This window comes from Notamacropus eugenii, chromosome 1 (assembly GCF_028372415.1).
Source record: "Notamacropus eugenii isolate mMacEug1 chromosome 1, mMacEug1.pri_v2, whole genome shotgun sequence".
NCBI lineage: Eukaryota > Metazoa > Chordata > Mammalia > Diprotodontia > Macropodidae > Notamacropus > Notamacropus eugenii.
This window is the reverse complement of record NC_092872.1, coordinates 583,231,289-583,254,022: the sequence shown is the minus strand read 5'-3', so window position 1 is coordinate 583,254,022 and position 22,734 is coordinate 583,231,289. Positions and strand designations below refer to the sequence as shown.

At 35.8% G+C, this 22,734-nt stretch overlaps 1 protein-coding gene across 3 annotated transcripts in view; it reads right to left on the bottom strand.

Annotated features, from left to right (window-relative positions):
• ANKEF1 (ankyrin repeat and EF-hand domain containing 1) overlaps positions 1-22,734 on the bottom strand; it is a 67,225-nt gene that overhangs the window by 16,566 nt on the left and 27,925 nt on the right. For all 3 annotated transcript variants that reach the window (XM_072634451.1, XM_072634452.1, XM_072634453.1), the window contains 5 exons: positions 21,354-21,503; positions 20,520-20,643; positions 4,728-5,550; positions 1,525-1,751; positions 100-266 (listed from right to left, as the gene is read on the bottom strand). In XM_072634451.1, the coding sequence (XP_072490552.1) occupies positions 100-266; positions 1,525-1,751; positions 4,728-5,550; positions 20,520-20,643; positions 21,354-21,503 (1,491 nt within the window). The remainder of the gene's footprint in view (positions 1-99; positions 267-1,524; positions 1,752-4,727; positions 5,551-20,519; positions 20,644-21,353; positions 21,504-22,734) is intronic.

Here is a 22,734-nt window from a genome sequence, read left to right as displayed (position 1 = left end):
ATGTATTATTTCATGAGCATGGTATAAAGAATATTTTTAAAACTGTACGAATTCTTCTAGGGTGACAAGTCATTTAACTTGTACATGTCTTTGTCTTACCTCCTCTTTGTGAACTTCACCAACAGGAGTTGCAGGTTTAGGAGGTGGCTTTTGTTTGCCCTTTCCTTTTCCTTCTACTGCTTTTGGCAAACGGTCCATCTTTTCTTGGATATAGTCAATTATTTTGTAGTCGGCATAGGCTTTGGCAATATCCAAAGCATTATGTCCTATTCAAAAAATGACAGCATTTAAGAGCGGGTGTGTGTGTATGTGTGGTGATCTGAACGATCACACCTCTTTATTCAGGATCTAGTCTTTCTACTACACTCCATTCCTATTTGAGTTTGCTAAGATTAAGATACATTTAAAATGCCACTTATTGACATCATTAAAACAACTAGCTCTATTCCTCCATCCCTCCCCCTTTATTGACTTTCTGTGACTTTTCTTTGATGAGGTATCTCCAAAATGGAGCCCATAAATACTGATGAATTATGTACTCTGTATCTTTTTAACTATGGTGACTGTCCTCTCTTAAATAATCAGATGTTGAAGTTGGATCCCACCTGAGAGGTAATGTAATCCAATCCCCTTCATAACACAGATGAAGAAACCAAGTAAGGGGAATAGAGGTCAAATCACTTACTCAAGGTCTAGGAAGAGGCAGAATCTAAACCTATGTCATCTGACTCCAAATCCAATGCCCTTTCCAGTATTTCATGATGACTTCCCTAACACGGATGGTACTACATCTGTACTACATAAGTACAGAATTTGGGGTAGGATGTGTGTGTGTGTGTGTGTGTGTGTGTGTGTGTGTGTGTGTGTGTTTGGAAGTGGAGGTGACTGAAGGTATGCAGTTGACTATGCAATTCACCCAGCTGCTGACCCAACATTGCACTGGCTCATCTGTGATAGTTTTATAGAGCTTAACAGAGGTTACAAAGACTATCAGTAATTAGGGAACAATTCATCTCCTAAACGAGAGTAAATTTTTTTATTCTCTCTGTGCTTGGGAAGTTATTAATGCACTCACATATATATAGATATATATCTATATATAGATATGTGAGATATATATATCTATATATATCTCTACATATATAAAGATCTGAAATAATAGGATTTTATATTTTTCGTGTAATGTTTGTTTCCAAGAAACTCTAAGAGAACTGATCCTAAATTTTATTTATATTCATTTGTCCTGTGGAATACCTCAAGTGGCCTTCCCTTGGATTCTTAGAGCCAACAATGGCTCCTACTCAAGTCAATCCCTTATCATCGTTTAGGTGGAAATAGGAGTCCATTAAAACTTTAGTCTCTACTTCTTGTAGATTATAAGCTGGCTAGAGATTTAATGTGATCATGTTTGTAACCACAGCCAAGAAGCTGCAGAAGTACAGCTGTACAGCCATAAAATGTTAGATGTCTTGAAGGCTATTGGCTACACCCAACTCTAATTCCAAATTCATTCCTCCAACATACCTTTTCTGTTTGTAGCCTGAAATTTAGCACCTAATTCAATTAAGTATCGTACAGTGTCCAGTCTACAGCTTTCAACAGCTCTCATTAAAGGTGTTGAGTTGTTGATTGAAGGTGCATCTATTATGGCTCCATTTTTAACAAGGAGTTCAACAATATCCTGTTGACCTGCATGGCAAGCATGATGGAGTGGAGTCCACAGGAAATTATCTGTTTCATTAACATTGGCCCTATTAAAAAAAAATTGCATTAGTTAATGGCACTGGGTTAATTTCAAGTTATTTTTCTTTAAAGCTAAATTTAAGATGGACATTCAAGATAGCATTATTTCATCTGGGTCAGCAGCAAGGTGGTACTGTGGATGTCACTGGGCTTGGGGTCAGGAAGACCTGGATACAAATCCAGCGTCAGACACTTACTAGTTGCGTGACCATGGGCAAGTAATTTAACCTATTTGCCTCAGTTCCTCATTTGTAAAATGAGTTAGAGAAGGAAATGGCAAACCACTCCAGTATTCTTTGCCAAGAAAACTCCAAATGGGGTCAAGGAGAGTCAGACATGACTAAAATGACTGAACAGTAATAGCATTATTTCATCCAATTTTTGTGAAACTTCTTCAAACTAGGAAAGTTGTGATTAAAGTGAAATAACCTGCCCCAAATTTTGATGGACTTTTAATTTACATTATGATTTTTTAAATATCCTATACTACAAGCTACTTTTAATTTTTTATTTTCTTTGCCTTTGTCTTTATTCTCAAGATTGCTACGTGACAAAATAGCAACAGCTGTGCTTATATAATAGTTTCTAATTTACAAAGTGCTTTCTTCACAATAACCCCAAGTGGCAAGCCAAACAAATACTATAATCCCCATTATACGATAAAGAAACTAAGGGTCAGAGAGATTAAGATTTGTTCTTAGTCTTCAAGTCAGTAACTCTTCAAATCATGACTAGAACTAATAGTTTTGACTTTGAAGTCAATGTTTCTTTTTTACCTCTAATTGCTTCAAGTATGTATGTATGTTTGCTTGCATGTATGTGTATATATACATACATGCATATAATACAGTACATATACAAATGTATGTATGCGTATCCATGTGACTGTATGCATTTTGACATTTACATATGTATATACACAGATATATAGATATAGATGGACAGACATATATAGAAATGGAAAATTCATGCTAGGAATAACACAATTTTATTTTTTCTGACACACTGCTACTTAAAAAAAATTCTTCATTATATCTGCTCCCAAACATGTTATTTTAGTTTCAAATCTGCATTCTCTCATAAAGGTCACTGTCATATTGATTACACTTGGTCTGCAATGACGCTATTTTCCACTAAAAAATTAACTCATTAATAAGCATATCTGAATATTTCTGTGATAATTAATCAAATACAATTAATTGCATTTGAGGTACAAAAGTTGAGTATATAAAGGGTTTATATCAATAATAATAATAGTTAACATTCATTCTCATGAGGTTTCACGACTTTCCAGTTTTCAAAGTACTTTACACAAATTAACTAGCATTATCCTCACAACAACCCTGTGAAGTAGGTGTAATATATTACAGTTTTACAGATCAGGAAACTGAGACTAAGAAGAGGGTAAGTGATGAGGGTCACACAAATAGAGGCTGAGGGATGATTTGAACTCAGATCTTCCTGGCTCCACGTTTAGTTCTTTATCCATTTCATAAATGACCCATGACTATTATCTTTTCCAAAGAGTCTGCTCTGTTATCTGAATCTCACAATACAAGTGTGAGGCAGGTATAAATAAATAAGAATAAATTTTATTTTCCAAAAGTACTTATTTTCAGTACTTCAGAGAGCTGTAATTCTGTGGGTGTAGGTCATCTCTCCACTGACACAGACTACAGTTTCCCTAGAATATAGCAGATAGTTTTTTTTAGAGTTGCTATGTACCTCAAAGTTATTAACCTCTAGAGTCAGCCTGGTGATGAATCTCTGGGAACTTAACTCCTAGTCTGGTCTTTGGACAACTAACAATCCATCACCGTATCTATAACGAATGCTTTTCCAGCTCAGTAGGACAACCAGGAGGAGTGGGAGGTAGTCAATGTTCTTTTTAAATGGGTACGGGGGACTTAATATACTTTCAGTTCCCAAAATCACTTGGCTGAAAACATAACAATTAGTCAATATATATTGTGTATATGTCCCTAAGTGCAGAATGGATAAACATGACTATTGTCATCACTCTGGCCTGTCTATATTAATTCCACACACCAAAGAATGTCTGAGAGAGTGTTGTCTTTTGAACTTCATATCAGTCATAAGCTTTAGAGCTGGAAAGGACCACCTGAAAGATCATTTAGTCCAACCTCAGAATTTAATGTCACAGAAATCATGATACTAGGAACCAGAAGAACTCAGGTTCTCTGAATCCAAATCCAATGTTCTTTTTCCTCTATGTTACTACACACTCTTCCTCACTCCTTTTATATCCCCAGAAAGATAAAGAAGGATCCCAAGGACCCTGCTTATTACTTTAGTAGCATCTTGGCAATTGAAAAGCCATGTTGGGAGTCAGCAAGGATAATGTAATTTCCTTCAAGAAAATAGAAGCGAGGGCCTATTTGAAAGGTAAACATGTGCTTTAGAGAGAAAAAAAACATAGTTCACATCTTGTCTGAATTGACTGGAATGTCTCAAAAAAAAAAAAAGACATCTCCAGAAAGGGCTTCCCCAAACCACTTAGTGGTCCCTACAGTTAACTAACTGGGTTGGGAGCGATCTGGAAACCGCAACCTCCTTAATGTTACACGGAGCCTTAGGCTGAGGGTGGGCAGGTGGGGTGAGGAATGAGTCTTCCCAAGAAGTAACATTTCCTTCACCAGAGTACTGGGAGTTTACTATTCCACAGCAGAATGAGCCACAGACTACCTATTGGTCACAAGTCTAGAACTAAATTCTCCTTTGGCTTTGTAGAATGCTCTAGATCTTCAGAGAGCAAAAGGATTTGAAGGGATCTCTTGTACTCTTGAATTTAGTCAACAACCCAGAGGAGGTCCAGCAGGGAATTAGAACTGAAAAACAAGATGCTTTCAGGGAAACTAGTCAAATTCTAGAGTGCAATTATTGATTACCTAATCTTTATCACAATTTCTTTTGATACTAAAGAATGATGACCAGAAAAAGCTTCACCAAACAAAGTAACATACCCCCTTTCAAGAAGAAATTTCACAGCATCTATGTTTCCACATTCACATGCGGCCATTAATGGAGTTTTATAAAAGTTGTCCTTCATATCTACTGGTATTCCTGCTTCAAATGCTTTTTTCAGGGATGCCAGATCTCCAGCTTTAGTGATGTAATTAATATTACAGTATATTTTTCCAGGGTCATCAATATACCAGGAAGAATCATCCTGAATGGGATGTTTGGGTGGAAGATCTCGATGAAATCTACTGCAGTCTGTAATGTTTTGGTAAGTTTCAATCATATAATAAGGCGGCCCTCCCTCCTTTCGGCGTTGAAACACGTTGTCAGGAATATAGCAGACTGGAAGGGGAAGGAAAAACTTGCCTTTCTTGGCCTTCTTACCCCTTCCCTTCTTCTTTTTCTTGGGTCCATAGGATCCCAGAACAAAGGACTTTTGCAAATATCTGGTCCCTTTAAGGAATTCATTAATGTTGACACCTGCTCCTCGCTTCTTTTCATGTTGCTGAGCAAGACCAAGTAGTTGTTCATTGTCTGCAAAGGTCTGCATATCCTCAAGCACCATTACGAAGTCCTCTTTAGTTACCGTTCCATCCCCCCGGTCCAGAGAAGCAAAGGCATCCCGCAGTTCTTTTTCATGTTCATAAGACCAGTCATGTAATCTAACAGCCCAGGGTGGGTTTGGATTTTTCACTCCAGGTCTGGCTAGTTTTTTGGCGATTCGCTCAGCTCTACGTATTTCTTTGGATGCTGCCTTGAAGCCACCATCTTTAGCAACATTTCTTGGTGTCTTGTGCTCTAAATTCTTCCATTTTAGGTCACATCCTAAAAAAACCCACATATTTCTTTACTAATTGGGCAAAATATTGGCATTTTCGTTGTTGTTCTACAAGCACTACAAAACAAATTTGTGACAATAGTCAAGCAATTACTACATGTTTATTTATAATTCTGTCTAAATAATCGTAATGGCATTTCAATAATACTGAGGACATTTATATAGGAAAAGATTCATTGGAAATAGAATGATACATGTTTCAATTCTCGTAGAACTGAAACATCAGTAGTTCAGCAGCATGGCAAATCCCTCCTCTGACATCAGATCAGAACCCCTCTATGCCCCAGTAAATAGCCGTTTTGAATTACTGTGATTATAAACATTCATCACCCACCCTTCCACCAACCTGGTGATGGGTATCTCTTTGAACTCAGCTAGGAAGTCCTCAGAGACATACATTTAAATCCTTAACTTCCTGAAGGCTCTCCAATTTTGTAGGACATGGATAGCCTTTGGGAACACAAGCACTTCCATGCCAAGATGAAGCATTGGGATGGGGTATCTAAGATCATAAATAAGGTGAAGAAAATCAGAGGAAATTGCTACAATTCTAACTTAATACAGCATTTTTTGTTAGACACTGTAGTTCACCCAGCAATCAATTAGCAAGCATTCATGAGATAGCTAATATGTGCCAAGTGCTGAGCTAGGCACTCTGAATATAAAGATTAAAGTGAGAAGTCTCTGCCTTCAGGAAGCTTGTAGTCTAGTCAGCAACACAACATGAACATCTATTGGTGTACACAAAATAGATATAAATGGGTGAAAGGTAGCTCTGGGGAAAGGGGAGGGCACCAGCCATTGGGGAGGGTGAGGAAACATCTCAAGTAGAAGGTGATACTTTAAGGAAACAAATAGAGGAAAGAGAGGAGAACTTTCTTGGCACTGGGAAAGCCACTACAAAGATTTGAAGAAAGAAGTTGCCATGTCATATATGAAAAATGTCAAGAACAGTTTAGATGGAATGATGTATAATAGAGAGGAATAATGTATAATAAGGTTGGAATGATAAGAGAGATTTATAAATAATAGAAGTTATTATAGTTTATCAAGTAGTGGAATACCTTGGTCAGACTTACTTTTCAGAAAAATCAGGCAGTTATGTGGGAGATGGATTAAAAAGGGGAGAGATCAATTAGGAGATTATTGCAATCATCTAGGAAAATGGCAAGGGGATCCTAAACTAGAGTGACATCTATACAAGTGGAGAGAAGGGGAGATATGCAAGAAGTATTGTGGTGATAGAAAGGATACAGAAACTTACTGGACACATGGGATGAGTGAGGAGATGAAGATGACACTAAGGATGTGAACCTGGGTCAGAGGATGGAAAGTGATACCCTTGACATAAATAGGTAAATTCTGAAGAGGGGTGGGTTCACTGGGAAAAGTTAGTGAGTTCTGTTTTGGACAAGTTAAGTTTGAGGTATCAGTGGGACATCCATTTTGAAATTTCCAGTAGGCAGCTGGTGATGTGGGGACTAAAGCTTGAGAAAGTAGAACTTTTGAACTTTGTAGCCTTTGACCAGAGAAACCAGCTGGGATAAGGGAGGGAAGGAAGGCATTTCACAAAAAGAATGGGGGAAGAGGGATTTTCCCCACATTTCATTTCTCAAGAATGCTTTTTCCCTAGATGGTAAATCGAAAAGTCATGGGTTGAGAAACAGTCTGTGATAGTAAACAAAATGTTCAAGAAAAGATGTCTATGTATTGGAATCTAGGTTTCACTCCTCTGGAAAAACAATTCCACTAAAGACTCACTGATATCATGGCATGGACATGACCATGGGTTGTTGAAGAATTTGCCCCTTAGCAGGCCTTATAAAAGTTAGAAAAGTTTGAAGTATGGACCTGATATTGGATGATATCGCTGGTATCTGAGGACCTCTCTTGGTAAGGTGGAGTGGCGTACCTCACCAGGTTGATTACCAGGTGGTGAAATTAAGCCTTATTACTTCAGAAAACCCATTTGTTAAATCAAAATGGCATGTTATGTGTACTGGTGAAGGGATGCTGAAAAAGTACTGTAGCATACAATTACTTTATGTTGAAGGCAATGAATCCAGTGTGAGAGAGAAAAGCCGTAAGGTGATGGAAAGGGAACTGAGCTAAAAGTCAAGAACTTGGTTCCTTTAAATATTGACAATGCTACAAAGGAAAGACATATGTAATATTCCACAGTAAATTAAAATGGATTTAGGACCTGGATATTAAGCATCATTCTATTACAAATGAGAAGAGAAGCAAATCATATTTATTTCTCAACTATGGGTAAAAGACATATTCTTAACCAAACAAAGGAAAGAAGCAATTGCAAAAGATAAATAAATCTGATTACTTGAAATTAAAAAGATTTTGCCCAAACTTAATTCATCTAGTGTAAGAGAATTTAATAGGAATAAAGATCATTGTGACAAATTTCTCAGAGAAGGGTTTGCTATCAAACGCATACAAAAAAATAATTAGAAATATATGATTACAAACCATTCCCTGATAGGTAATGGATCAAAGGATATGAACAGTTCTCAAAATAATCATATACACTATACACTATTAACAACTATGTGAAAAAAATGTTCCAAATCAATAGTAATAATAAAAATACAAATTGAAACAACTTCCAAAGTTTCACCTTATACTCTGCATATGGACAAAGATGAAAAAACACAAGAATTGTCCATGTTGGAGGAGTTATAGGAATATAGGCATACAAGTGGAGTGTTGGTGAATTAGTACAACCATTTTGGAAAACAATTTGGAATTATACAAATAAAGTAATTATGATGTCCATATATTTGGACCCAGAAATTCCACTGGTGGAACTAAAATTTAATAAATCCATCAATAAGAAAATTCCTAAATGTAATATTCATAACTACATTTTTTTATGATTGCAAAGAACTGGAAACAAAGCATATGCCCATGCATTAGAGAATGGACAAAGTAACTGCGGTATATGAATGTAATGGAATATTGATGTGCTGTAAGAAATGACAAATATGCTAAACAGAGAATATCATAGACTTACAAGAATTGATACAGATTGAAGTAAACAACTAGAAAACACCCTACACGACTACAACAATGTAAAAGAAAGAACCATCCTCACAAAACCATCAAAAGTAAATGTTACAAATTACAAAGAATAAGTATGGCCCCCAAAGAAGTGGTCAGAGGAAATACCTCCATTTACTCCTTTAACAGAGGTGAAAAGTCCATGAGAGTGGAAGATTACATGCATTTTTGGATATCCTGAAAAGTATTTATCGATTTTGCTGATTTCTACTCTTTTATTTTAAACGTTTCTTTGCTATATGAGATGGCATTGTGGGTGAAGGGGGAGAAGCAATACAGGGAGAAATCTGAGTGATGTAAAAATAAAATATATCAATAACAGCTGACAAGCCAAAATGGCAGAGTAATATGATGAAAGAGACCTGGGCTCTCCCCACAATTCCTTCACAAAGATCTAGAAAATGCAGTAGATGAACTCTTGATAAGGAAATAAAAAAAATCCACAGCGACACTGGACATAGGAAAACAAAGAGAGAAAGAAATCTACATATGCTGGGATTAGGATCTAGTCAGGAATTACAGAAAGATTTTCCTACTGAAGGATATTTTTCTATTATATTAATTACCAATTATTAAATTAGAATTAAGGATTTTTCTCTTTAATTCCTCATTCAGGGACCAGCCTCTGTAGGCTGTTCAGCCCATCTCTGAAGGACAAAGCTGACAGATGACATTGCCTAAATTCTCCTGCAACATGCTCCTTGATCTTGGATGGAGCCCCATCCAACTAGGAGATCTTACTAATGTTTAGAGTATAAACAGAATGTAATCTAGGTTAATTCCATCCCCAAAACATTAAGCCCATATTGTTGTACCCCTCTTCATTGGAGTTTTGGGTAACCCAGTTCATGAAGGAGAAAACCAACCAAGAGTGGTCTGGGAAGACATGGATCCCTTGCCCAGATTACTGGAGGCAGCTGATTCTCATGATCAAGCCCACTAACAAGGTTGATTTTCAACTGTCAGAGGTACCCCTTTTCCAAAGGTACTTCAGCATTTAGTGGTCTCTATGGTTTTGTCATTGGTTACCAAGAGAAACTGCTGACCATCACTTTATTGATTACCAGCCAGCCTAATTAATAAATTGATTAATTACCCAGAAACTCTGTCTCTTGGGCTTTTCATTTTTCTTACTACATACAGACTGAAAGAGGACTGAGACTGTCCACTAGGTCAAGAAAGGAAAAAACGATTTTATTAAGTACCTACTATGTGCCAAGCAGCTAGGTGGTACAGTGGACAGTGCTGACCCTGGAGTCAGGAGGACCTGAGTTCAAATCTAGCTTCTGACACATAATTATTGTATGCTCCTGGGCAAGTCACTTAACCCTGTTTACCTTAGTTACCCATCTGTAAAATGAGCTAGAGAAAGAAATGGAAAACCATCCCAGTATCTTTGCCAAGAAAGCCCTAAATAAGATCACAGGGTTGGACACTACTGATTGACTAAACAACAATAAAATGTGTCAGGCACTGTTCTAAGCAGTTTACAAATATTATGTCATTTGATCCTCAAAATCCTGTGAGGTACTATTATTCCTATTTTACTATTATTCCTGTGGGGAAACTGAGGCAAACAGAAGTTAAGTGACTTGCTGTAGTGAGTTAAACATCTTCCCTGCCCAATAATAGGCCTCACATGGAAGGGAAGGTTCAGGGAAGCTTGATTAGGGGAGGGTAGGCAAATCCACACCTTTTGTTAATTAATGAGATATTTAGGGTTAAGAGGGTTGTGATGATGCCCTCTGGCTCTGAAAAGTGTATATATACTCTGAAGTAAAGGTTTTGCTTTGGGGTTTATTCTTTGGAAGAAGGTTCATGTGCCAGATGAGACTCTGGGTAAGGAGCCCTCCTCCCCCATTTAAACCCAGATGCTGGTACTTCTCTACTAACTCTGTATGCATGTAATGATTAAACAGTTGAATCTGTCTGTTGATCTGTGATGTATGTATTGCTTATGGTCAGACAGTTAGAAGCCCTGTCTGTTGGTTTTTATTTCTCTGCTTGTATTTTTCTCTGTTGTTGAATGTAATTAAAGAAGATTGTTGACCTCTCAAAAGTTGCTTTCCTTTTAGAAAAGCAGATGTAAAAGCCTATGCTAGCAGGCCATCCTGGATGTGTCAGGGTGCTTACTGCTACACTCACCCAGGGTCACACTTGTTGCTAAGTGTCTGAGACCATATTTGAACTCAGGTCTTTTTGACTCTAGGTCCAGTACTCTATTTACTGCACCACCTAGTTTCCAAAAAAAGGTTTCAGACCAACACGGAGGGGTTTGGCCTTATGACTGTTCCAGGAAGAGGAGTCACCTGATAATTCTGACCTTTACTACCTAGTTCCATTACACAGACTGGGAGGGGAACTGCACCTAGGGGTAGTGATCTGGAATAAGGTGTGATCAGAGATTCTAAGATCAGAAGCAAGCAGCAGTCCCTTAACTCTGACTCCAGAAGCGGAGCATGGCCTCAGTTTTAGCCACAAGCTCAGTTTAAAGCCTACAGTGAAATATCCAAGACAAGAATCCTAGACCAAAGGGAAGCCTTCAGTTTTGTCACTCAGAACCAGAAGTACTTTCTGGCTAGCTAATAGTGACTGAATCAATCAGCAGTCTACTGAAACTCAAAATGGAACAAAGCCCACAAGTGTGTTGTTCAGTCACAAAACCAGGTCAGGAAATTTCAGAGCTCAGAATAGCAGGCCAGCATCAGATCTCTCTGGGACTTTAAAAGCTTAGAGGTCCCCAGCCTGAGCTGACCCAGAGATTCTGGAACAAAATATTTAGGACTTCAAATAAGCAATAGCACAACTCAAGAGGACAACATGCTCCCTTCAAAAACAGGCAGAACTCTGGTCTAACAGGAAATTCAACATCAGGAAGTAGCTTGGAAGAATAAGCAAATTAAAAAGAACTCGCAACACCTGGAGCTATTATGATGACCAGGAGGCTTAAGACAAACCCATAAGAAGAGAATGAATCTAAAAATATCTACAAAGTTTCAAAGAGGAAGAAGTTTGGGTACAAAGCCCACTAGAATTACTGAAAAAGATGAAACAAGAGTTTTAAAAAACACATTTAAAATGATTTCATATTTAAGTGAAATGAGAACACTAGAGGAAAAAACTGGAAAAGAAATAAGAACTACGGAGGAAAGAAACAGAAAGGGAATTAATAGCTTGACAGGAGAGTTATAGAAGTCTTGCTTGACTAACAAACTCCCTGAAAATAGAATGGATCAAAGAAAAGCTAATGTCTTCAAATCAAGATCCAAACATTGAAAAAAAGAACATGCAAAGTATCTCAGAGCAAAAACAACTGATCTGGAAAACAGAACAAGGAGAAAAAATTTAAGAATGATTGCACAGTATCTGAAAGTCATGATAAAAAAAAGAACCTTGACATTATATTTCAAGAAAACAAAAAACTACCCAGATCTGTTAGAACTAAAGGGCAAAGTGGAAATAAAAAGCATTTATCAGCCCCAACTGCTGTTGGGAGTATAATGATAAAACAGTGTAATTTATATCCTTCCCCCAAAAGAACTCCCTCTACAATAACCCCAAGAAGTGGACTTGTAGCATCTACTTTAAAGATCTCCAATATCGGGAAACATACAATTTCTTCCAAGGTAGCCATGCTATATCTGGAAGTTGCAATTATTAAGAATTTTCCCTGATATCAGGACTAAAGTTGCCTCTTTGCAGCTCCCCATTTACTGCTCCTAGTTGTGCTTTCTAGGACTGAAAAGAGCAAGTCTAATCAAGATTCCACATGACAGCCCTTAAAATTCTTGAATATGTCTACCATCTCTTCTCCCAGTCCTTTCTTCTCCAGGATCAAGATTCCTTTATCCTTCAAACAATCTTCATTTGAGATGGGCTCAAGGCCATTTAATATTCTGGTCTCCCTCTTCTGAATACTCTCCAGTTTATCAATGTGCTTCCTAAAATGTCCTATTCAGAACTGTAGGCAACATTTCAATTGTGGTCTGACCAGGACAGAATACAATACGACTATTGTATTCTGGGTGACTAGGTGGTGTGGTGGATAGAACACCAAACCTGGAATCAGGAAGACCTGAATTAAAATCTGGCCTCAGAGACTTAATGGTTGTGTGGCCCTGGGCAAGTCACTTAACCCTGTTTGCCTCAGTTTCCTCTTCTGTAAAATGAGTCGGAGAAGAAAATGGTAAGCCACTCCAGTATCTTTGACAAGAAAATCCCAAATGGGGTTACAACGAGTCAGACACAACTGAAATGACTGAAGAACAATATTACCTCTCTATTCCTAATCATCAAACAATTCAATGTAGTCCAAGATCATACCAGCCATGTCCAAAAAACTGTTTCTTTCTATTATTTGATTCCATCACCTCTTATTAGGAAGTCAGAAAATATACATTATCATAGTCTTCGGGAGACATGGCTAGTCATTTTAATGACTGCTGTTCTGAAGTCTTTCAAAGTTGTGTTCTTTTAATATTATTGAATAGTTGCCTTCTTTCAAGAATGTTCTTTTCAATGTTGTTTCACTTGTAAAAATTGTTCTACTACTTCTTCTCATTTCACTCTGCATCAGTTCATACTACTCAGGTTCTCTGAAGTAATGTCTTTTGTCATTTCTTTCTTGGTTTCTCTTATATTTCAGAATTCCAACATAACTCTGATGTTCCCACCAGGAATGTCTGACAATCCTCTATTCCAATAAAGGTCCATTTTTCCGCTACCGTAGGGTGAAGAGCAACTTTTCAGTATCAGCTCTTATTGCTTATAAATTTAATCTTTTGATTTTTAGAATTATGTTTTTGAAAATCTCCTCTCATTTTAAGTAGGAGCTTCCAGGTTGTATATGATCCTGATTGTGTTTCTTTCGTACTTATTTCTTTCTTGATTCTTGTAATTTTTTTTGACATGGGAGCTCTGGGTTTTGTTCATGACATTCCTGAGGCTTTCCCTTTCAGGCTTTTCATTGAAGTACTCAGTGGTTCTTTCTATCTTTGCCCTTTAGTTCTAATAGATCTGGACAGTTTTCATTTGTTACTGTTTTGGAAAAAATATCATCAAAGCTTTTTGTTTGTTTGCTTAAATCATGGTTTCTCAAGAGACCAATGATTCTTAAATAATACCTCCTTGAACTATTTTCCTGGTAATCTGTTTGCTATATCAGATATCTTACATTTTCTTCTATTAAAAAATAATTTTTCTATTACTTTTTTTGCTATTTCATGGACCCACTGATTTTTGTTTGGTCCATTCTAGGTTAAAGGGAGTTATTACATGGTTAAAATTTATGTCTTCCTCTTCTAAGTTATTTATTTTCCTTCCAATTCTTTTCTTTAAAGCTTTTATTTCATTTTTATCTATCGCTTCATCATGTCTTCTATGTATTCATGTAGTACTTGTGGAAAAATCTATTTTTCCCATCTTGAGTCAGTGCTTGTATTTGTTACAAAAGTACGAGGTGGCACAGTGGACAGAGCGCTAGCTAGGCCTGGAGTCTGGAAGACTCTAGGTCAAATCTGGTCTTAGATACTTACATCTCTAAGAAAATCACTTAAAACTTCTGTTTGCCTCTGTTACCTCAAATGTAAAATGGGAGTAATAATAGGGCCTACCTCCCAGAGTTGTGAGCATCAAATGAGATATGTGTAAAGCACCTGTCACAGTGCCAAGAACATAGTGGGTATTTAATAAATTCTTGTTCCCTTCCTTTGGGTATATTTTTTAGATACACAGTAGTTGTTTTTTTTAAACTGGTCAGTGTCTTTCTTCATCTCCCCATCTTTATTTCCTGAATGAAAGGGTAGGAAAAATGAGGGACACTTGAATCTCACCCTTTACAGAAAAACATTTCACTCATAAGGGAAAAGAGAGAAGGAAGAGGTGGGAGAGAAGGGCAAGAGGGACAGTAGATTAAAGGAGGGGTCAATTTTGAACAATATAAAATCTAACTAAGGAGGGTGGTTCTCCATGAGGGGTTTTAAAAACAAGAAAAGATAAGAGTCTAGGCTTGCTCTCTGAGGGAGGCAAAAAGAAAAGAATATTCCTTTTGTGGTCTTCTTTACTGCCGTTTTTTTTCTACATTGGGCACTATAGTGTTAGAAGTCCAAATGTGTCGGGTATACTCTCATTGATGAAGAACATAGTTACAGAAAGCTTGGCAGAAGGAAAGCACTTTGTCATTATGATTATTATATTGTAATGTTATCTTCAAAAAGAGTAGCAGAAAATAAAAACTTTGAGAAATCATTACAAAGCAAGACGGGTCCTTAAGAAATCACAATAGTCATGGATCTAAAAGTGCAAAGAATTATGGAGAAGATTATACTTTATTTGCATGTCTAATGGGATCAAATATAGAACTTTCAGAAGATTCTATGACCAATTTTTCAACATCCTAGTATGAAAAATATATATAAAAATCTATGTACAGCTTCACTTATAAGCAGAGAAAAAGGTGAGGCTCTTAAGAAATGAGAAAAAGAAAACTATTTTGAAAATTGGTTCATACCCTATCACCAATAAGTCCATCAACATTTATTCAGAGCTTACTTTGTGTCAAGTACTTTGCTGCTGTAATAAAAGAGTGGTTTCCAAGATCCAAAGGAAGAAATATAAGTGATAATGGGAGTTTCTGTAGTTTATGGGGTTATTAAAAAAAGGAATGCATTTTAGGCTTGATACTGGAATTGTACCTTAAAAAAATCTAGAATGATCAACATTATTGTTTGAGGTATTCCATATCCAGACTACAGGCATTTCATTGGCTATACTCCCATGTCTGAAATTCTCTCCCTCTATATCTCTTTCTGGCTTAAAAGCTCTCTTTCTACAGGAAGCTTCTTTCTCTCCCTCTTAATTCTAGAGCCTTCCAACTGTGGATTGCCTTCTATTTGTTCTCTACATAGCTTATTAATACATACTATCTTTTGTCTTTCTTTGTATCCCCAGGACTTAGCATAGTGCCTAACACAGCATACAAACTTAATAAATGTTGCTGGTTCTTAGAAATACCGTCTGAGAGTCTGTGAAATATTTCTCTTTGGCCTCCTGCATCAAGATGGCAGGGTCTGTGAATAAGAGAATGTCAGATTCTTATCTTCTTACTTCCTTCATATTTTTATGCACATATAAAAGGACATTTGGATACAGGTTTAGGAATACTTGTATCAAATCACAAAATAAGCTAACATGTTAAGTGATAGAGAAGCTTGATTTAGGGGAAAATTTTTAGCTTTCAGAAAGAAAAATTTCATTAAGAAAATGGAAATACCAGAAAAAGTAGAAATATCTGACAATAACAATGTAGAAAATGAGAAGAGAAGAAAAATGTTAATTTGGTAAAAGTTATATTCAGGAAGATTTATTCCCCCATTCTCTTTTCTGAGCACATTTTCTAACATCTGGTTAACATTTTCTATATCAGCTTAACAATGGTGGATACTTAGTATAGAAAATGAAATGACCAAAAAAATCCCCTCTTTATTATAAGGCCAATGTTTTCTCTCTTACTCAAGTTCTGGACTACTTGTTAAACACTGGCCAAAAAAGTAAAAATGCTTGATTGCTTACATGAAGTCTTTCTTGATTGTGTCGGATACTTATTCCCTCTCTTTTATTTTACAACCTTATGTGTATTTTGTTTATATTTATCCCGTATAAATGAAGATATATATACACATATATGTATGCCATATATGTATATACATAAATATACACATAGATGTAGGTGCATGACTGTATTTTATATACACATGCGTGTGTATATATATACATGCATACATGCACACATATATGTGTGTATGTGTGTGTGTGTGTGTATATTTGTTGTCCCTTCCACTATAATATAATTTCCTTGAGGGTAGAGATTGTTTCATTGTTTTGTACTTGTTTCCTCAGTGCCTACTACATAGTGGTTACTTAATTGACTAACACAGTCTGCCTAGCACATATAGGTACTTAATAAATACCTATTGATTGATTAAGTTCAACATCTTATAGATGCACTCATAATAAAAAATGAAAAACAGTGACAAGTATAAACTCCAGTGAGTTTAGTTTGTATGAATTTTAAACTAATTTGTACTAATTAAACACTTTGTACTAATTGAACTGATTTTATACTAATAAACCACATACTTCTTCTTTATATATCACCTCTACTTAATGCCTGTTGTAATATCTCATCTTGTCACGGACATGATTTTGCCTACTTAAAGATTGTACCAGCAAAGTACCACATTATGATAGGTCTTATTAAGATGGAAAAAAAATTGAATGTGGACCAGATGATGGATCAACAATACCTGCTGTGTAAATATAAGCTAAGTGAAGTTTGTATTATGAGGTTGGCCAAGGATAATGAATTTAACAACCTCAGCAATTCTCAAAGGTTATTTATTGAGGGAGGATTACAATCTGCATTGGTGGAACCAATTAAAATAATATTTAGATTTAATATACAAATTATTTTATAAGAAAGTCAAGTTTATACTTGATTTTCAATGTTCTTTAAAAGTGACTGTAAACATAAAGAACAGAAAAAATGAGATCATCAGAAATTTTATCAAAGTTTTCAAAGAATAATGAAATATGAACTGCCATTTTGGATTTTATCTCTTCAGTGTCACACCCCCCCCCTTCAAAAAAAACCCACATACACTTTAGTAACTGTTCTACCATATGTTGTGTTGATATTAAAAACAAACTAAAATAACTCTTAGAATTTATATACTCAGAAATCTAATTTATTCATAGTTGACTCTTAACAGCGTTTTAACCCTTGATAACTTCTGTTGAATTAGTGAAATGGGTTCATATCTTTCTATTGTGAACGGAAATAATCCAACAAATTGAGAACATACTATATCATAGAGTCTTAAGAGTATAAAACAGGACTTTGGGTATCATGTGATACAGGCCAGACCTAAAGAATCCCTTTTAATACATATTAGCAATTGTAATCCAGCTTTGGCTTGAGTCCCTAAACAAGCCTGTTCTACTTTTCAATAGCTCTAATTGTTATGACCTTAGTTTCAGGAAACCTAAATTTGATTCTCTAAAACTAACACCAATTACTACTAGTTCTACTACATGGAGCCAACGGAAAAATATCTAATCCTACTACCTTCTGATAGCTGGTCAGATACTTGAACGTAGTAGCCATCAAGCTAAGTCTCCTTTTCTCCAGGCTGAGCACACCCAGTTCATTCAAATGATACAACTGTGGCATGATCTCAAGATCGGATCCTTCAGAATCTTGGTCATCCTTCTCTGGACACTCTTCAGCCTAACAATATCCCCTCTGAAATGCGGATCCCAGAACTGGACACTATGCCAATGAGGTCATATTGGGAACTATCCTCTTCCTAGCCTTGGATACTGTGTCTCTACTTATGCAACCTAAATTTCATGATTATTTTCTGATGATGTTTACTCAAGCTGAATTTATAGTTCATTACAACTCCAAGATACTTTTCAAATTAGCCACTACCTAGCTACATGTGTTTAAACTTATATCTGCCAGAATGATCTCTGATACTCAAGTGTAAGACTTTTTATTTGTACCTATTAATATTTCACCATACTGAATTTTGCCCAGTGTTACAACCAGTGTAAATTTTGTTTTGTTTTCTTTCTTTGTTTTTGATCCCGATTGTATCATATAACATTTTGGTATATTTCCTAGCATTGTGTCACCTAAAATATGATGAGCATACCTTCTATGCCTTTATCTCAACCACTGGTAAAAGCAATGAAAGGTCTGGACATACTTCTGGGATACTGTATCACAGATCTTGCAAGTTTACATTGAACCATTAATGGCTACTCTTCAGGTATAACTATCCAATCATTCCAAAACCACCTTAGACCATATGCTATCAAAAAGAATACCATGTGAGAATTCATCATATGTTTTGATGAAACCTAGGTAAATAATATAATTCTATAGCATTCTGTGAAGTATTTGTCTAGTAAATATATCAAAAAAAGGAAATGTGGTTAACCTGGAAAGACTTGTTCTTTAGGAAACCATTCTGTTTCTGTGATATTACTGAATCATTTCTTAGATGTTCATTAATCTTTTCTTTAATAGTAAGTAAAAGAATTTTGCAAGGAATTAAATTCAAATTCTTTAGCCTACAGTCTGAAGGTTCCACTAATTTTTTTTAATCTGGATTTTTGCTTTCCTCTTGTCCTATGTCATGCTTTATATTTGTCACATACTCTTTCAAGGATTACTGAAGGTAGTTCAGTAAACACAGTTACCAGTTTCTTCACTATTTGGGGTTGTTATTTACCTGTGTGTCATAACTTGAACTCATTTAGGGCAGCTAGATGCTTTTTTACTATCAACCTACTCATCCTGTGCTTCAACTCCATATTATTTATTTTTGTTCTATCTTGGAAGTAAAAAAAGAATTCAATATTTATTGTCACATTCATATCCATCGTGAGCTGTTCTGTTATACCTTAGTTCCATAAAAATCTAGACTTTTAAAACCATTTTTGTTTTCCTTATAACACTCGTTTATCAGCTTAGATCATTCTAAACTTTAATACTGACACAATCCCTACAGAAAATGCCATGATTTTATATTCATCATCTTCTATACACCTTTATTTCTGTTTTCTGTAGACAGCTTTCAAAATCCAAATTGACAGTTGAGTTCTTTGGCATACAAATCTGCCCCTCTAAACAATTTCCTTTTTTAATCCTCACTGGAATTATTTCCCTCTTTGTCTTTACAATTTCATTATTGAGAACTTCGCTCCTTCCTGGGCTTATTTAGAATTTTAATAGATGGGCTCCATTCCTTTAGACCCGTGAAATTGGATTTTCTTAAATCTAGAATGCGTGCCAGACTTTGTCTGCCTTTCCTCTCCCCTAACCTATCAGCATTCTAGGATGGTGTCCCTCCCAAAAATGATTTCCTTTCTATTTCCACAACCAGTTCCCCCTTATTGTTGAGAAAAGACCCAGATTAGCTAGTCTTCTTCTTGCTTCTTCCTACTTCAAAAAAAAAAAGAAATTATAACTAAGGTCACAGATTTTGTCTATGAAAAAACTCTCCTTATTTTCAGGCAGGACCTGTAGGTTGCTAGTTAGTTGTTTTGTTGATTTGTCATTTTTCAGTGGTGTCTGACTCTTTGTGACCCCTTTTGGGGTTTTCTTAGCAAAGATACTGGAATGGTTTGCCATTTCCTTCTCTAGCTTATTTCACAGATAAGGAAACTGAGGCAAGCAGGGTTAAGTGACTTGCTCAGGGTCACACAGGTAGTAAGTGTCTGAGGACAGATTTGAACTTAGGAAAGTGAGCCTTCCTGACTCCAGTGCTCTATCCACTGAACCATCTAGCTGCCCCTTGCAAAGTAAGTCACTCTTGACGAGCCTCAGTTTCCACATCTGTAAAGTGAGGGGTTGACTCTATAACCCTCATGGCACTTATGTTCCATGAAATTATGATCCACCTCATTTCTTACCTTATGTTCCATGAGATTACGATCCACCTCATTTCTTACCTGGCCACACTACTATGGAACTTCTTTGACTGACTTTTCCATGCCCCTACTTTAGGTACCTTCTCCTCCTCCCCTCCACCCCAACTTTTTACCTTTTTGTATTTTTGTCTCCATGAGGGCAGGGTACTGTCTTTCTTCTTCTGTATCACCAGAGCTTAACACAGTACCTAACACATACTAGTAGCTTCATAAATGTATATTGATTACTGATTATAAATTTAAAGTTTCTTCCAATTCTAAAAATTTTATGATTCCACGATTAAGGTTTAATGGCTGAATACAATTTGTAGAAAAGATAGGATGTAGGCCCATATCCTTTGCTTAGCTACAATACGGAGAGATTTAAATGAGAAAAATTTACCTCGTTGAGATATAAATTTACAGCAGTCTGCATAACCGCCCATAGCAGCATAATGGAGTGGTGTATTTCCATTCATTGCAATAATCCCCACATCTCCATTATAAGCAGAAAGAAGCCTCAATATCTAAAAGAAAATGAAAAGATTTTTTAAAGAAATACAGAAAATAAAAAAAAAGAACTGGGTAGGGATCGATTTTAAACACAGTTTTAATTGAAGTAATGAGCCTTAAAGACAAGGAATTAGAATGTTAAATATCAGAACCGGGTAAAGGAATTCTAATTGACTGAAGTTGTTCTTTTTAGAAATAGGATAAACCTTGCATTCTTTCAATTTTGTCATATTTATTTATTCAATGTAATTTTACCTATGAATTACTATTTCCTAGTACAATTACATAATTAAAATTTAAAATTGAGAGAAGTGACTGGACTCATAAAAGACATTTTAGAGAGGTGGCAATATGATAATTATGTTTTCTTAGTAACAAAGAAAGAGCCAGCGTTAACACTGCTGTAACATGTGCCAGGCTTCCAAACTGACAGAACATCAAAATCTGTTACAGTTGAGCAGACTGAAATAAGTTATCAATAAAGTAAAATAAATGAAACAATTGCTACAAAACATATAATAGAGCAAGATCCCATGGAGGATTTTAAAATTTTGCATGAAATTGATTTTTGCAGCTTATAATCATTTTTGGGAAGTCAGAGTGGCATTCAAGCTATTCAAGTAGCTCAATTTTAAAAAATCTCTAAATAATATGTAAGTCCTAGGGGAAAGGAAATGTAAAATCTATGGTAGGAATTTTGGAAATACTTAAGCAAGATTATTACATCAAAATAGCCTCCTTTGGCAGCAAAATGTGAAGCATGTTGCCTTTCGTTGTCATAAGCATTAACGTCTCCTCCTCTTTCAAGTATACCTCGAACCACATCTATCACTCCTTCTCTTGCAGCTTCCATTAATGCAGTTCGACCTGTTGACTGACATTGAAAAAAGCAGATTCTATTACCTCAGTTATACAAAGCAAGTCTTTGCCATTAGAGACCAAATTCTCAATTTTAGCTTCATTCTGTGCAAACACCAAATCTTGGTGTCCTTTTGCATATAAGATTAAGAAACAATTAAGTCCCTAGGTTCTAAAATTTTAACAAGTACAATTTAAGTGGCAGGATAAATGATTAAGCCTAAAAATCAGAGACCTTAAATGAATGATGTCAAAAAGGGAGTGACTGTGAGAAACTAATGTTAAGGAAAGTATGTATTGCAAAGTTGAAATCAGCTGATCAACAAGTTGAGGTAGAAAAAAATGATAAAAGAAGATAATTAAATGAAAGCTAAAGAGCCTTTAGGTATTTAATAAGTGGATTTTAAAATATTCCAGTGCAATAATAATTATGATGTAAGGAAAGAAAATTAAAAACAGTTAAATAAACCCTACGTAAATGTTTTCTAATATATAATAGAAAAACAGCAATATAAAAATAAAATTTATATAAGTAGTGGTTTCCCTATTATTACCTTTTTTAAAACTATTTTCTTTAATCATATTTTACTTTTATGTACAATTTTAACCATTTTCTTCCAAAACAAGTTTTTTGAGTGTCGACCTATAATTTCATTAGTGAAGGGAGCACCTGATCTACCAATCAGATCAACAACTCTTCTTCACATTCTAGTCTTAAAGAAGTATCTAGGGTACTATAATGTTAAGTGACTTGTCCAAGATTACATAGTATGTATCTAATGCAGGATTTGAACCAAGGTCTTCTAGACTCCAAGGTCAGCTCTCTATCCATTGTACCACCCTGTTTCTCTCTTAAATAAATTTCTGGAAAACCAAGAGAGAATAAATTGCTGAATGGCAATAAAAAAATATGAGGAAAGCATGTTTTCTTCGGGTGACGCCAGGTGCGTCAAATATGTAGCCCATAGCTTTACTGAGTATAGCTTGAACCTGTGACCAAAATGTGATTGGGAAATATTTAGCAAAATAAATACAAATATGATAAAACAGATAATATCATATTTTAAAATTAGATTAAAAGGCAGTCCATAGGGATCCTCAGGTACAGATTAGTAGCCTCTGTTTCTTAGTTTGACACCACTACTCCAAGCAATGAGAAATTAGCTCCTACTGCTTAATAGACTATTTCTGTAGTTAAATGTAAGTATAATATAGTATGTAATGAGAAGAATATTTATAATCATAGT